The 17,140-nt window shown below is 40.8% G+C and overlaps 1 protein-coding gene across 1 annotated transcript in view; it reads left to right on the plus strand.

Annotated features, from left to right (window-relative positions):
* Positions 1-283: 283 nt before the first annotated feature.
* The window catches only part of nt5c1aa (5'-nucleotidase, cytosolic IAa), a 29,927-nt gene continuing 13,070 nt past the window's right edge, over positions 284-17,140 (plus strand). Inside the window, exons 1-4 of the mRNA XM_075449973.1 lie at positions 284-916; positions 8,042-8,086; positions 13,470-13,637; positions 13,717-13,846. Of these exons, the coding sequence (XP_075306088.1) occupies positions 761-916; positions 8,042-8,086; positions 13,470-13,637; positions 13,717-13,846 (499 nt within the window). The 5' untranslated portion in view covers positions 284-760. The remainder of the gene's footprint in view (positions 917-8,041; positions 8,087-13,469; positions 13,638-13,716; positions 13,847-17,140) is intronic.

The raw sequence follows: 17,140 nt of genomic DNA on the forward strand, positions 1-17,140 counted from the left end.
TTTCTAGCAGATTATCCAAATCCGACTTGTTATTTAAAAAGAAAACCAGGAGAAAAAGATTTGCTTTGCCAGTGGATTAAATGTCTCATCATCGTGGCTATTTCTGTTGTGGGACAGAGCCTGGACGTCCCATGAGCCTCTTGGGTAAACTGCACCGTCAACATGGGGACAGTGGAGGCGTGTCCATACTGAATAAGGAAGCAGGACCGTGATTGGTCAGCGGGAAGGGCAACGAATGAATGCAGAAAGCATTAGAGAGAGACTGAATGGGACAGGGAGAGAGATTTGGATGAGTTGGGGAGGGGGGCAGTGAGAGGGGAATCAGAGAGGTAGCAGCAGATGGACTGCTGCACAGCCAGCAACACATTTACAGAGGACAGACAGCATGTGTGACTGTGTGCGTGCATGCATGCAGGCGTACTGTAACACAGGAGGAACTTAGTGTGGGATAATACTTGCGAAGCAGTGAGAGTCTTTCACGTCGTCTGGATTGGATGCTGAGAGCAATAATCCTATTGGGAGGGAAAAAGCAGGATACAGACTAGTGAGCGCCAGGAAGAACAGGCAACTCTTCTACTCTGTCTGCTTTGAGGGCAGGTGGAAGTAGTGAGACAGTATTTGATACACAAAAAAAGCTGAAACTAAGATACATGCAACAGACAGTGGTGGGACATTTTGTTTTTGGTCCTTGGTCTTTTCCTTTGCCTAAGAGGAGTACGGTGTCTCTGTCCTCTGTCCACCTCAGGCAGAGGGGCTTTCTATGGTGAAGATGAGTCTGGACCCTGTACAGGTGATGAGCGGACAGGTGAAGGAGCTCAAAGTTCCCCCTTCATCCAACGGAGACAGCAGAGGACCGTGGGAGGAGAAAGAGGAGTTTAACCAAGACCGGCTGGGCCTCACCACCGAGCCCAAGACAGTAAGTCTCACTGACCGTTCAGAACTAGTCGTCTGTATCTATTACTACGGCAAGTGTTCACATCATGAGGACGCAAAGGGCTCTTTCCTCAGGCAGTCACTGGGCAGGGAATTTCTACCAAACATTCCTCTGTCCTCTTCTTTCCTGACCTGATGCTGCTACCTACAGCTTATTCTTTTGGAGGCAGATGTTCATATCACAGATGTGCAGCTTACAGAATAGCTAAAAAAATTAAATGCGAGGTCTGGAGATCCAGCAAAGTCAGGCACAGTGTGTGTCCCCAGACTTTGGGGTTAGATTTACACTGAATGACTCACTAACTCTCAATGGAATTTTAGGCAGACACATTTAAAGCTATTCATACCCATTAATGACGAGTGTTAGGTACCCTAACAACCTTACTCTCACTAGACTATAGTCTAAGGCTCTGTTACATTAGATTCGGTCCTGTTAATTACATTGTTTTTACACTTTAAGACTGTGACGGATATGATTTTATTAATAATAAAATAAGTGTAGGAAACCAAACTCACAGTGAAAAGTAAAGACAACTGAAATGGTCCACTAAAATGCAGTATGTGTTGACAGTCCAGTGTAAGGTTGGCACTCCAAATGCTCTTCAGTGAAAGGCAATAAGAGGCAGTTGTTCATTTTCTTATGATGTTGGCTGTGAACAATGCGACTTTTAAAAGTCAGTTCATACAAGCTGAAGTTCAATTCCATCAATTGGTCCATAGTTCTGAGAAACCGATGGGAAATAGGCAGTAAGTTAGCATGGACATGGTTTTAACTCATCACGCTTGCTGTCAAAGGTTCAGTGCTGTTTATGGCACCGCAAGACATCAACATACTGAACAGGACACGCTGTAGCATTTTCACAGAGTCAGGCAACAGCCCTCTGAGCCAACTTGAGTGAGTCTGACTGGGAGTTATTGCATTTAGACAGCTGATATTAGAAGAAAGAAGAAAGGGTCTAAAGACAGAACGGCACAAAAGCATGTGCAAATCCAAGTGAGGAACACAAAGTACAGATAAAGTCTTAGTGCTAAAAGTAGCCAAAAGCTGAGTAATCTCTACTGCATGAGGATTAATGTAGCGTGTACTTTCAGACTGAAAACATGCACCAGTGATGGTGCTTAACTACCAATCCAACTATTTCTACATTACATCACAGTTTGATGATACCTTATTCATCCCTAAATGGAAATGACATAATATATAAAACTGTACATTTACAAAAGGATAATGCTGTTACATAAGTATATCCATTTAACAGGATTAGAGGGAAGAACATGTGATTATTCATCAGAGGGAAAGGACCACACAGGTTATTAAGCTTTTATTCAAATGTCCGAATAGATGACTGCCAAAAAGAGCTCATTTAGGGGTGTTCATCACATCATGAAATCTGATACAATTCAGTCCTGTGCAACTCTCCTAAGCAGTTAATGTCATTGAATTTAAAGAAGAAGAAAAAATGAAAAAGAAAACTTAATTTAGGGATGAGGTTTTGTTTTTTTTAGGTTTTTCCCTCTGACTCAATCTGTGTTAAGATGCATGACTGAGGTGGAGGTGTGACAGGGAAACTGTGGATACGGGGAGTGTGTGAGGTGAAAAGAATTAGTGTTGTTCTGAAATGAATCCATTGAAAAATTGTCAGACCCCCTTTGACTTTAAAGCCTGTGACTTTTTTCATTCCTAACCACACATCTCTCACATTCTGCTAAAACTTGCTTTCTACCTATTTTCTGTGCACCTCCATGTTCTTTGTAAATATACCACAATAACTCCCCGTCTCTGTCTCTGAAGGCTTTCTCCTTCACGTTCAGCAGCTTTTTCAGGTCACTGGTGACACAGGGTTTGTCATTTATCCACGCAGCAGTGAATGTAGTCTGTCACACTCTCAGTCATGGCATTGATATCATCTCCATGTGGCTCACAAACTGCATTCCAGTTCACAGCTTCAGAGCATCCCTACAGATCTTCAGCTTCCTTAGGCCACTTCTTCAAAGTCCCTATAATCACAGCGGTCTCCCTCCTAAATGTAGTTGAGAGGGAGTTGGGGTTGAAATCTCCAAAAATCCCCATAATGTTGCGTTTGCAGCCTGAAACAACTGAGCTCACGATCTCACAGACAGCGTTGGCAGTGGTGCCAGTTGATATATACACCACTTCTAGAATAACACGGGTGAAGTGTCATGGTAGATAATATGGATGTGAACTTCCAGCTAACAGTTCAGTGTCTCAGGTACAGAGCGTCTCCTTCAGAGTAATATGTCCATGATTGCACCATGTGTTGTTAAGAAGTACAGCAATACCTCTGCCTCTGCTCTTGATGTCTCTGGTTGCCTGCCTAGTCTGAAAGTCATTTATTGAGTCATTGGAGGCCAGCATAGGCTCCTGCAGCTATGTCTCCGATCTCGTGTTCCCTATCAGTATCAAGTGAAGACTTGGAATAAAATTCCTCTTTCTAATTATTCTGTCTTGCTCCTGCCCAAAATCCACAGTGTTTCCTCTTTAATTCATCGGAGATTTGGGGGGGGGCAGTTCAATCAACTGCTGCGGTTTGTAAACAACTCTTTGTTGGCATGGTAACTCCTCAAATCAGAGGTACAAGGAGAATCCACTTAAAGGTAGGGTAGGAGATCCTGGATTTTGAGTCCAGCGAAGCTGCATTTTGAAAATACACAGGTAAAAAGTCCCAACCCTTTTCTTCACTTTCCCCCCGAAGCCACGCCTCGAGAGTACATGAACGCGCACAAGCACGAAGGTGCACGAGCGCTGTTCTGACAGCAAGCATCGATCGTTGCCGTATTTAGTATTTAGTATATGATAACTATACGTTTAATAATGCTAGGTGCTAGCCAAGCTGGCTCTAGTTTAGCTTCCTGCCAAGCTTCTGGACGCGTAATTCGTTCACGGAGCAGGGTACGTGCACAGGGGGAAGGAGGGGGAGGGAGGAGCAGATTGCAGTTTGATAGACGGCATCAGAATCCAATCATCGTTAACGGTCCGTTCAGTATGATTGGATACTGTTTTTCCTAGATTGTACGTTCTAGAGGCCACTAAAACTTTTCATATTTGTGTCAAAACTTTTAATTAATTGGTTGCAATGGGGGTGTGAAGAGTATTTCAAGCAATATGTAAAAAAATGTTCCAGAAAAAGATCCCCTACCCTGCCTTTAAGCAACACAGCTTCTAAACCAGCGCAAACTCAACTGAAAATCAGTGTTCAACAGAAAAAATGGTTCATTAGTCAGAGTATGATCATATGATCGGAATTATTGCAACTTCCTTTGGAGTGGCACATTGTACAAACATAATAATAATAATAATGTGTAAGTTATACGGTCCTGCAAGGACAATTACTATTGACGACCACCAATTTAGCTTAATGTGGTTTGAGAACTAAAAATAAAATAATGTTTAATAAATGTTTAAAAAAAATCCCACTTTTTGACTTTGTTTTTATTTGGAGATCTATACAAATCTGAAACATAATATATGTTGTAGTAATTACACTATATATTTGTGTAACTACTATAACATTTCGTAATTTCTCTCTTTACAAACACCTAAAAATCTCGTAATCCAGTACCATCAGCTCTGCAATAAATTCTTCTAACCACATCTATATACATGTGGGTAACAAAATATTTCCATCCACTACACCACCACCACCAGTGTTAATAATAATAATAATAAATAATAAATAAACAATGAAAATTAGAAATCTTGGACACATGCTTCTCTGATCACTGTTGTTGGAAAATCCTTACATGCTATTCTCATTTTTTCAAAGTCACATTAATACAATCTCGAAAAGATGTTTAGTTCTACAGTAATAAGAAAAATATAAATTGTCCACAAGATATTGCTCTAATCTTCTGTAACGACATGGATGACAGACCTTTGATAAAAAACTGGCTTGTTACCGAAGATAATGAAAGAAAAATAAAACCAGAGGATCATTTATAGGATGTGTCCTGCTCAGAGGCCAGTGCTGCGTTTTCAAAGTTTGATTAAAGTGATGTGGTTTCGTATTGAGAAAATAATCCTCCAGGCATCGTGGTGCAAATTATCACGTCTGGCCTACCTGTGCTGGCTTTGGCATCAGCTGCCTGCTGACAGAAGTATATTAAATGGAAGAAAAAGATTAAAGATCTGAATATCTCACAACAATTACTGTATAGCCTTACTGTCTGAGTACCACAGGACGGTGACTGCGATACAAAAGCTGTATGAAGCACACTGCAACTCTAACATTAATGATGAGTACTAGAAAACATAACCTATAATCCCATGTGTTAAATTCACTTCTTCAAACTGCTGCTGACGCTACACATGGTGTCTCATTTGTTTGTGAAAATCTAAATTGCTAGTTAGGCTGTGCTACTGTGAAATCATATTTATCACAGCCACAAAGTAACGAGCCAAAGCACGTCTCCTACTATTTCTGTTGTAAATTTGTTTGTTGTTCAGGTAATCAGTTCTTCAGTTACTTTTTCAAATGAAAAACCTTTATCATTGAGATTTTGCAGTAACACGGCAGGTAGCCGTAAACTGAAAGAAGGCATCCAGTCTCTGTGTGTTAGCACATATTGCTCAGAGGACAGTATTTCCACAGCAGAAGTATTCAGTGTATTTTGAATGTGTGGGTGAAAACCACAAAAACAACTTTAAAATCAAGTGAAAAGTGTCTTTTAGCTGTTCAAAGTTTCAAATATGAGGAATTCCCTGCGAGTTATAAGAATAGAAGTATAATCAGTGACAAGGGCCATTGAGAAGAAGAGCTTTGGTTGAATCTGTCACTTAAAGGAAAGATAATAAGCTTGTTGCAGGTTACTTTGTGGAGGACATTCTTCATTCGAAGTCAGATGTTTAGTGGGCTTTTGCCATCTGTTCCAAATAACCAACAGATACTAGGAATTGCAAAGCAGTATTTTTTATTTTAGCAATGCAAAACTACTCTTTGTGTTTTCTGAATAAGTAACCCTTGGACATATGCAGTTATTTTCCAGTGACAGTAATCTTGTGATTATCCAAGTTACTTAAAAAAAATAAAGGGGTGGGTGTTACCCAGTACTCAATCTTTGTCATTCCTTTGTGATGTTTTTGGGTAAAGTAGCTATCGATGATTCAAAGGGTCCTATAAACTTACCCCAAAAAAATTATTTAAAAAAATGAATAAATCCCATTCACTGGTGTAGTACAACCTTTTGGGGCGGTAATTTTTGCTCCAAGTATTGGTTAAATCTTTAAAGAAATAGTGATTTGCTTTGTGAAAAATTATAAATAGGAATTCATAGTCCTCACTTTTTTCTTTGACACGATGCCATGACATTAGCTTCCCTTTAAGGTACTCATAATGAGTCAGAATGTTCTGGCCTCTATATCTTCCATTTACTCCTAAATTGATTTCTTCTTGTTATTTGGACAGACACCATATTGAGATCAGGGCTCTGATACCGGACTTCTTGTTGTCACAAGGATATTTTCTTTATGTTGTGTGCACATAAAAAACAAGATTCGAGGGAATAGTCAACAGGTAATCACATACACAATGAAATAACAAGTCACTCTCAACACAATATGTTGTAGTTTCATAATAAGGTCAAAAAGATTCTATGTTGTGTTTTCCCTATTCTCTCCCCAACGCAGTGTAAATTTAAATGCATAAGCATCCATCCAGTGGCTGGGACACATTCATCCACTGTCATCCTCCCACTGCGGTTTGGCTACAAACGGTTTTAAGAAGGATGGACGGGATGGCGGACATCCGTGAACTTACTCGTTTTAAACTCATCCCTCACAATGATTTCTACAGTTCTTGCACTTTTCATCTTCCCTTCCCACTCGCTGCTCCTTCATACTATGTCGTGCCCTCACCTGTGAATGTTTTTGGCTACAATTAATCGAAACGGTTCAGGTTAGATGTCACGAAATACATGGTGAGGTGTTGGGGTTTACATGTTTTACTATTCAAGAGCTGCGATTCTTGATATGTCACATAGATGCTGCCGTACAAACAACAGCCAAGGATTGTGGGTAATACTTTGTTTTGGACATTTTATAGTATGACTGAGCTGAAAACAAGCAAACTCGATCTTGTCCAAATGACAAGCCGCAACACTGATTATGTACTGTTCGTTCAAATAGCACATGATGCGTAGGATTTCTGTTATTCCCAGGTTCATGTGAGAGTTTCAGGGAACAACATTGGCCTGATTACATTGCTGATACCGGCAGTGTACGCTGACACTCCAGTGTTACAATGTCTGCCAAGGCACGGAGCGACTGCATCATCACTGGCCTTTACCTTATCTATAAATACCTCCACCCACTGCACGCACCCTGACACTTTCACCTCTTTTTTTCCCCACTGCTTCCCCCTCTGGTCTGTTTCCAACTGCTGTCTGGAGATCCCTTCCATCTCTCATCTTTTAATTGCCCCACTGATGGAAGGTATGTCTCAGGGCCTTTCATATGTAAATAAAAGATGACTCATGGATCAGGCTTATGCACGGATACCAACTCTGCTGATCTGGCAAAGCTCTGAGGGGATTAATGTATGGCAGGAAGTGCTGAGAGCGCCTTCAAATAAACACTCAAATGTCTAGTTTTAATTCCAAGTACGTCTACTTATTCGCACATGCCCTTATCATATGCTGTATACTTTAAAGCTGCTGTGGGTTCTTGTATAGGGGAGTCTTATGATCGACGCATTCCCACTGGATAGGAGGCCCTCTGAGAGAGAGGGCAGGCAGTTAACACTTACAGTATCAAATCGCAGCAAAGAACTGGACTCTGGCTCTGGGATGCCACGTTATTCATAGAGCAAACTGACTCGAATGGATAAGCTGCACCAAAGGTCTCCTACGTTTTCAAACTTGTCTCAGTGTGCTGTGTTTTACACTGCAAACACGTGGTGTCAGCTGTTTTTAGACGTGTGTTTTATACATTTATCTGTATTGACAACTTTCCATTCGACATAAGTAAGTCTAAGTATGTATCAGGCATTGCAAAAATAAATAAATAAAATAATTAAATGGTCTGTCTTGCCAGGGAAATTGTGAGATGTGGAAAATTCTCTAATGAATAAAAACAAACTGTCATTCTGCTAAGGTGACAGGGAGACGAGCCCGGAAGGTGGAGGGAGGCGTGTTCTTCGTAAGTATGTTCCATCATCACACAAGGTTAAAAGTGTGTATGGTTTCTGAGCAACCATCAGTGCTGCCCTTTCACCCTCTTTAACCTCTTTGTGACGGCTGACGTGCCTGCATGGTCACACCCACACACCCACTCTACTAACCAAAAGCCTGACCTAAAGCATCATCTCGTGTGCCGATTTGTGCTGGATGTTACTGACTGGACTGAGCTAATGAACCAACAACTGTGGCACTTTAATGTGCGTACTTAAGCTTTGTTGATTTTTAGATTTATATATGGTTGAGTAGATTGCAGCCTGACACCTTCAGTTTGATGGGTTTCAAACTGACCTCTAAGGTGCACATAAACACTTATTTTTTCTTATCTAACAGATAAGAAAACTGCGTGTTTCTTTTAGACATCGTATATGATTCAAACTGTTGTCACCTTCAGTGATAAAAAAGCAGTGGTTCATCTTGGTTCTGTGCCAGATATAATAAAACCTCATCCAAGACTCCCTGACATTTGTCACTAAAGCTGTGGCCTTGGAACAAAGCCTTTCTAAACAGCGTGTTCTGTGGCTCACATGACATGCCTAAATTACTACTGCAGATGTTTGAAAAACCAATAGTCTAATATTACAGTTGATTAAACATTTAAGGTTCGGCTCAACACATTTTCCCATAAGCTCCGTACATTTGCGGGGCTAATATGACAGCAATGATGGGAAAGATTCCCATGCTGACAGCTTGGCTACAAAGCTAACTGGTTCTCTAGTTCGGCTTCTCGCTCATTGTCAGATATTCCAACACGAACCATGAAAACAGACTCAAACATTAACAGGCATTCCATTTCTTCAAAGACTATATAATCACGTAGCAAACCCTTAATGGCTTCCTCCCGGGATAGTTCTTTGAACAATAACAGAATAACGTTGAGTGACTGTTTTACATAAAGGTTGGGTGTACTTTGGGTGCAATCGAATACATTTTAAAGTTTAATTACCTCTAACAAAGAACTGTGGGTGAAATTAGACTTCCACTGTTCCTTTAAGAGACCTTATGGAAGATAAAATGAATCCTAAATACGAGAGGAAAGTGATAATTGTGGCATAACAGTTGTTGACACATTGATGTGATGAAGGCAGCTAGTTGTTAGCTAGCTAGCTAGTAGCTAGTCTGAGGTGAATGCATTGCATTAGGCTTCTTTATGACATTCCCCTTTGAGGGATGGTGTCAGCTTTTGCTTGCCTTATATACACAATCCCACTGCACCAAGGAACTTTAGACCTGCTCTATAAAACCACCACCGAGAACCCAAGAAGTACTGTTTAATAGCTTTAATAACTCCGCAATTACAGTAAGTAAAAAAACTCTTCTTGGTTTGACCAGTTTTAAACCACTAATGTCTCATATTTTTGTGGCAACTACTCCAGTGAGGTGGGCCAGGTGAGTTAAAAGACCAACAACACCACACTGGGGGTTTTACCCAGAGAAATATTCCGTAGTTAAATATGATTTTAGAAATTATTGCAATTAAAACCCCCCAAAAGTCACTCAGGTTAGTTATACTTAATACAGGAGACTTGTTCCATCCATAAATACACTTAATCCAAATACTCCTTTTAAAAACAAGTCAAAACAAACTGCTAAAAATACAGTTGAGGCTGGGGAGGCGGGTAAATAAAGGTAGGAGACATCTGAGATCACCCCGCAGCGCACCCACAGTTGTGCAACCCAAACCGGGAGGTGCAAGACAACCTGCGAGCACACCAGAAGGGCCCCAACCACCAACACTCAGCGGGAATCTCTCAGCGTCTGCAAAGAAAAGACACGTCCTGAAAATGAGAATAATGAGGAGCACCTTAAAGCTGTTCATCAATGCTTAATACTGTGGGGATCGACTGCTAGTAAAAGAAAGTAAACAAAAGCAATCATTCATTTTGGATAAATCACATAAACACAAAACAATCTGTTGATTCTACATTATTTGCGGGCCAGGAAAGAAGAAATCTACGTCTCTCTGAGGGATTTATGTCAGAAATTGAATCTCTGAGAGAGTAATCTTTGGTTTATGCTCCTTGTTCTAAAGAATCATGGTTGCAAAGAACACTATTGAGGAGAAACTCTACTGAGTGATTCTGGTCTGGTTATCATCGGAAGCCCAGAAAGATTCGCCTTTGCTCACAGACGCAAACGCAATTGAATAAAGCGCTTTTGTTGCCAGATTGCTAAATGAGAATTAAAATGTTCTATTTTTCTTCATTGCCAAATTTATTTTGCAAAAAGATTTTAAACAAAACTTTGAATGGGTCAGACGGACTGACAGGATGACACTCGTGTTGTGTTATATGGTACACGTGCACAGAAAATATAGATTTTTGCTAACAGGGAAAATTGTTACATTTTTCAAATCGAAGTTAGGATTGCCAGGATTGATCCCGACAAGGCCCAGCGTGTGTGTTAGCAGGTAAGTAGGTAACATGTCAGCGGGCAGCAGTGTTGCAATGGAACATGACTAAATACAGGAACAATGCCTCAGTGCCCTTTGCAGCCCGTGGCCTATTTAAAAGCGTACAGCCTTTATGGCTGGAACACAAACACGTAGATTGCCTCTCTCACTACACGAGCAACTGCTTCACAAGCAGTGTTGTGCTCTGCATCAACAGTTGCCCGCTGTGGGCACTAATGCCACCTGCCCTGGTCGGAATGTTGCCCTCACCCTCCAAACACAAGTGTAAACATACACATGAGGTAATATGAGGCCAACAAGCCACCAAACACTTCCCAACTGAAATCGTGGCCTAGTGCTGGATTGACATTATACGCACACAGCTCCAAAGTGGTCACTGTCCTGACAGGGATGTGACAATGCGTTTCCACTTGGCAACTATTTATTTATTGTAAGCAGGAATAGAGAAAATAGTACCCATTCACATCTCTACTGTGAAATTTGACAACACAAATACAGGTGCCTGATGTCATGGTGCTAATATACCTAATAAATACTGATATACTTAAAAAAAAAAACTGCCATCATCTTTTAAAGCAACTTTTAATAGCAACTAATTCTCAAAAATGTGTAACATTCCTTTTCATTTAAAAAAAAAAAAACTAAATCACAGTTCTGTGCAAACAATCAGAAAAAAAGAAATCAAAGGGATCGAATCTCTGCTGCTGCGGTTATGTGACGTGTCCCTTCTGAGTGTTCCACATCTTTACAACATCCATAAAATGCTCAGCGCACGCCTCGGCATGGTGTCTCCCCTCTGTTTTCATGACAAACAAAGCATGTGAGTGCAGTTTTCACTTATATAACAGGCTGTAACCCAGAGGTTGCCACGAATCCCTCGTGATGTCCTCTAATCACTAGAAAGCACTACAGTCACTGCGTGCCGCTACTCCTTGCCTGCTTTCATCCTCTCTGTTTTCCTGAAATCTTCTGTCAAACGTTACAGAAAAGTGTAAAAAGTGACCAAAATAAAACTACTCTTTATCACAACTACAGCGCCTTCTGTAAGTATTCATCCCACTGGCATTTTTGCTATTTTGTTGCATCACAACCTGTGATTTGAACTTTTCTGGACGTTAATGTAATGGATCTACAAGTAAATCGAAGGCTCGAGCAACCTTTCCAGCAATTATTTAATGAAAGTCTCGTGATTACAAGTTGATTATTCTTTTATTTTGAGGTAACAAAGCCCGTTTATTCAAGAAATGGGCCTTTTGTTTTCTCATGATCGTGACATATACAGTAACCTGTTATCATGCAGAAACAAGGTTCCGTTTCTTGAGATCACAGGAGCATTATGGGGAGCATTTCTGTCGCGTCAATTAGGGAAGATCTGTAACCTTACGTCAAAGTGTGCATGTGTAATTTTGTTTGCTGCACTTTAGTGTTTAGGGAACGTCAGAGGTTGACCACCTATCCCACTCTTCATAATGATGTGAAAACGAACTTTCCTCGGCTGAAACTATTAAATATTCTATTAAACTAAATATTCTATGCTGCAGCACAAATTCAACCATTATCATGACAAAACAAGCCTCGTTATCTCAAGATAAAGAAATAATCAACTGATCAATCAATGATATCAGAAACTTTTTTCTTGGCTTCCACACAAATTAGCGAAAAAGAATTAAAGGGAAAAAAAATCTGATATATATATATATATATATTCCAAAAAATTGAAAGCAAAATGCAGCATGTACATACTTATTCATCAAAAACACCAACCCCACAGTGAAGCATGGTAGTGGGATCATCATGTTTGGGGACGTTTTTCGATGGTACGACGTTAAGATCGATGTACACTAGCGGAACCATTCCAGCTTGAAGAAATGAAAGCAGTTTTTAGTTTTTGGAATTAAAAGATTTTGCACCTTCAAAGTGGTAGGCACAGACCCAAAGGAAAATATTTTCATTCCAGGTTATACGGCAACAAAATCGACCAAATGTCAAAGGGGATACTTTCACAAGGCATGTCTGAGATTGGTGACACACCGAATTGCTTGAAAATCATTCGAAAATTCAGATTGACTGTGATTGTGGAAAAACTTCCTGCGTCCACAGAGGTTAAAAATACACACATTAACAGTAAGGAAAATGTATTAGTTAGCTTTTGCTTTAGGTTAACCTGGGCAAAGAAGCTATTTACATTACGGGAGGTCAGCCATGCCTGACACACTTCAACAAATCGCCCCACAGCTGTCAAACTGAAGTTTGGGTTGGATTTTTTAGAGTTTCCTGTAGGGCTTCACTCATGAGATGAACTTGTCACCCTGTTAGCTAAAGAGTGGATCGATCATGCTTTGGGCTTGTGCTGTAGCCAGTTTATCTGGGAACATTTCACTACTTTTACTTTTGAGAGCAAACTGAGTGCAGTGTTGCTTTTTTAATTGGGAAATTCCATCATTATTCCCTTAACTAAGGAATGAACCATTTTCATCTTCAGTTCAAAGCAAAAGATTCTAAATTTTTTCCTCGACATGTTTGTAGAGATGATGCTTTTTTACTGATAAATTCCCATTCCTGCTCTATGCTTTGGATGATGCAATGACATTTTCAACACATAAGTACGACACCAAGCATTTAGCACACGCACTGTGATCTCCGATGTCAGGAGTTCTGAACTGTATTCACATAAAGCTTGAACCACAACGCCTCTGAAGTCTCCTGTTAAAAAGTCAGCAGCGCACAGAAACACAAACACAGATTTTGAAGTTTTTATTGCTATGATTCAACTTTCCCTGGTTGAAAAACAAAAGGTCATCCATTCCTCTGACACCTGTAACATTTCTTGCCATGAGTCATCATTTCACTGGGTAACTACTCCTGACTCATCCTTCCTTTTGTCTGTTCATCACTCTATTGTCTACCTTGTCTCTTTTTTTTCTTTCTGCAGCCAAAGCCAGAGAACGCGGTGACCATTGCTGTTTCTTCGCGGGTTTTGTTTCGGACGGAGAAGGAACAGAATGTGTATGAGCAGAAAGGTGTGGAGGAATATCTGAGATACCAAATCGAGCACGAGACCGAACCCTTCGAGCCTGGACCTGCTTTCGCCTTTGTTAAGGTTGAAGTCACACAAACGTACGCTTTTTGTCTTTTGGATGTCTTGAGCTTGTTAGCTGACTGTTGCTGCATCCTGACAGGCTCTGGAGACGGTCAACACTCGCCTGCGGGACCTCTACCCACAAAGTGAAGAACTGTTCGACATCGTCTTGGTGACGTACAACCATGCGCACGTAGGAATCCGCCTCATCAACACCATCAACCATCACAGTAAGTCTCACAAAAATCTCGCTGCCACTTTATTCTGCATTTGATAACTTCGGTGACCTTTCGTTGAAGTGTTTCAAGACGCAACGCAGCAGCCAGAATTCCAGTTTTAATTGCTTGTTTAATTGAGGACCTCATTTAGTTCCACAGCTAATGGGAAAATCATCTAATTTGCTTGGTTTTAACATTTTTCAGAAGAGTTTGTTCCATTTGTTCCAAGCTGGGGTGAGTTTGGATATCTTCTATCCAAAGTATATATCTATATCTATCTATATCCAGTCCTATTTGTGGATAGGTTAAGGAAACGGAAGTCATTGATAGGTCATTGTTAAATGGGGGGAAAAAGGAAAAAAAACATTATTGTTCCCGCTAAATGCAAAATGTTTCTAAATTGAACACTTATCCTGTCTCATCTGAACTGACCAACATTACTGATGCAGTCATGATTAACATTAAAAGGCAATGTTTTCCTCAGCGTTACGACACAAAAAGGTCTGACAGCTAAAAATGTATAAAAGTGGTTCTTAAAAGCCAGAGCTGAAGGGCTTTTCTTTTGACATTTACCAGCTGAGATATCAGATGAAACATACAAACACCTCAGTGTGTGAGGCTTTTGTTTTTCCCCTCAGGTTTCTGATTCTGGCAGAGAGAGATTCTTGACTGTAAAGGTGACGTCAGCAAGTTGTTGGCAGGTTCACTAATTTGCTGCCTTTACGAATCTACCAAAGACGTCTCCACTGTAATAATTCACTTCAATCACAATGAATTAAACAAAAAGAAGAACCATTTCTGCATTGAATAGATTCAGCAAAGCTTTTGTATTCAGATTGGCCCAAATGAGGGACACTTGCGTTGATTCTGGCTTTGATAATGGGAGGTCTTACTAGTTTCTCAAGGTTGCTCATTTTACAATGCATGTGAAATTAGAACAAAATACAGTACATCCTGTTAAATGTTTGGATCGTGCAAAAAGTTTGTCAGTGGAACGATGATGATTGATTAGTGTCCTGTGACATGAAATTTTCTCCTGTTTTTACGTGGATGTTAACACAAAAAAATTCAACATGTTCGAATTTAGCCTCATTGCATTCCAACAAGTGGAGTCAATAGAAATAATGGAGCAAAATGAATTTGTGCACAAAAAGATTGAACTAAAACATTTTGGCAGTTAGACTCTGATGGAACTGTGTCGTGAACAAAGGAAGGAGATAATACAGACACTCATCGGGGTCTCAGAGCTGGTGGTGCTGGATGACAACGGTTAACAGGTAGCTGGGACTTTGGGGGAGACAACTCGGACATCAGAGAAGTCAGGATAAGAATGAGGTGAGTTTGACAAGTGTAGGAAAACTAAAGTAAAGTCAGGAGCCCATTAAGGAGAGCGCATATGAAAGAAAAAGAGAGGATCAATTTTAGACAGTGTTTTGTCTGGCGATTGGACTCCAGTGGATCTTCAAGATGAGCAGTGATGTAAAAAAAGGAAGTGGATATCATAAGACCGCCACAGAGGCAGGTCACTGGTCGTCATGGATGAAGGGAGTTAACAGGTGGTAGAGTTTTCAAATGAGACTCTTTCAGCATCATGACGAGATAGAAATGGGAAGGAGTGTTGCCATCGTCGCTGACAGAGAACAACAGAGCAAAGCTGAGAGAGAACAAAGTCCTGGCTCAGCTGATGGACTTTTTCTCTAATCCAACCCAGTACTTTTTACTTTAAAAATTCCCTTTTGCCTGAAATTCTTTTGCTTTGAAGCCATTCAGGACCTTCTCCACTCCACAGACTACATTGATTAAGCTGAGAACTGATTGTAATGAGTTGACAAATCTGTCTGATTTCAGGCTATCGAAGGTGCACTGCTGTTTTAAACAAAAATCCAGTTTACCATCCCTTTCTGACTTGGAGTCCCACTCCAGTGGTTTATTGATCCCCTAAAATCTGATTTTGTGTGGTTTTTGCCACACAAAAAAAAGTCTCATACCCCATTGGTTTGGGTATGACAATGACATGAAAATGCAAGTCTGGCTCTGCCCACATGTCTGCCAACCAGCCGCTGACACTACCTGTCCTCTTTTATGACTCTGCCTATGCTATGCTATGACCACTTTGGAGAAAGTGGCCCCAAGTGCATGTGGTGATCCTCCTGAGCAGGCACAGCAGTGAGCCTCTCCTTGCTGGGGAGAAGTGAGATCCTCCTGAATCTCTCCCAGCAGGAAGAAACTCACTACTGCAGGTTTTGGGAAGACATGCTGTGGGTTAGTGGCGAGAACGCCCACTTGGGTGCAGAGTTGCAAATGAGAAAAACATGTTTAACACAAAATAAATGTCGCCATTTGACAGACACGCCTGCTTGTACTGGTAGTGTCTCCTGAATAACTGGTTGAAACACCATCAGCCTTTATAATTAGTTTAGTCGTAAAACCTTGTCTTAGTTTAACGTGTTTTGGTAAGACACGACAGCTTATGGAATCTGATTTCTTAAACAGAACATGTCATGTTTGCCATCTTCGCAACAAGAGCAAAACACACCAAGTAGCTTCAACCTAGCTTATGGTAGTTTCTCCTGTAGCTCGCTCGCCTTTCATTTCATCGGTTCCTCACTGCACAAAGCTGCATCCAGCAAGTACGACTGGTTCATCCACTGGTGAGTTTGTCTGCTAAATCTGCTAGTGTGTTTTGTCCTGCCTCCACCTCTGGCACCCTCTATATTTTCATTACCCCTTACCCAAACCAGGGTTTGCATCCCCACCCCGCTGTGACTGGTGTGCAGTTGGTGAGAGGCTGGGGTAGCTTGTGGCTGTAAAAGATGGTTGTTGTGGTGTTAGGAGCAGTGTTGGCTGGCATTAGGGGAGTGACTCTGGGACGCCAGTGGTCATTGTCTAGCCTCCTGGAGGTGTTGTCGGCCCAATTAGACGAAACACGGATGAAAGGAGGTTCCCACCTGATGACCCCAATGACATGTTGGTCAGCACTGCTCACTGGTCTATATTATAGGGATTATAGGGAATTATTCACTGAGTCTGGTCCATTTTTTTTTCCTTTAGCACAAGTTTCTTGTGTTTACCTTGAATCTGTACGTGGAACATACAACCCTTCTGACCTCACCTCTTTAAGACTTTCATTGGTGATATACAGATTCAAAGCAGAAATCCTCGGCCACAACACAAAGGACTGCTTCTCTCTTCTCATAAAAAAAGATCTGTTGCTCATATGAAGAGGGCTAAAACTTGATATTATCTTTGTAAAGGAACTTTGAACATTGCCAGTATTTTTTTCTCTTCTTTAGAAAACAATGATTG

The sequence above is a fragment of the Odontesthes bonariensis genome, chromosome 18, assembly GCF_027942865.1.
Source record: "Odontesthes bonariensis isolate fOdoBon6 chromosome 18, fOdoBon6.hap1, whole genome shotgun sequence".
NCBI classification, from domain to species: domain Eukaryota; kingdom Metazoa; phylum Chordata; class Actinopteri; order Atheriniformes; family Atherinopsidae; genus Odontesthes; species Odontesthes bonariensis.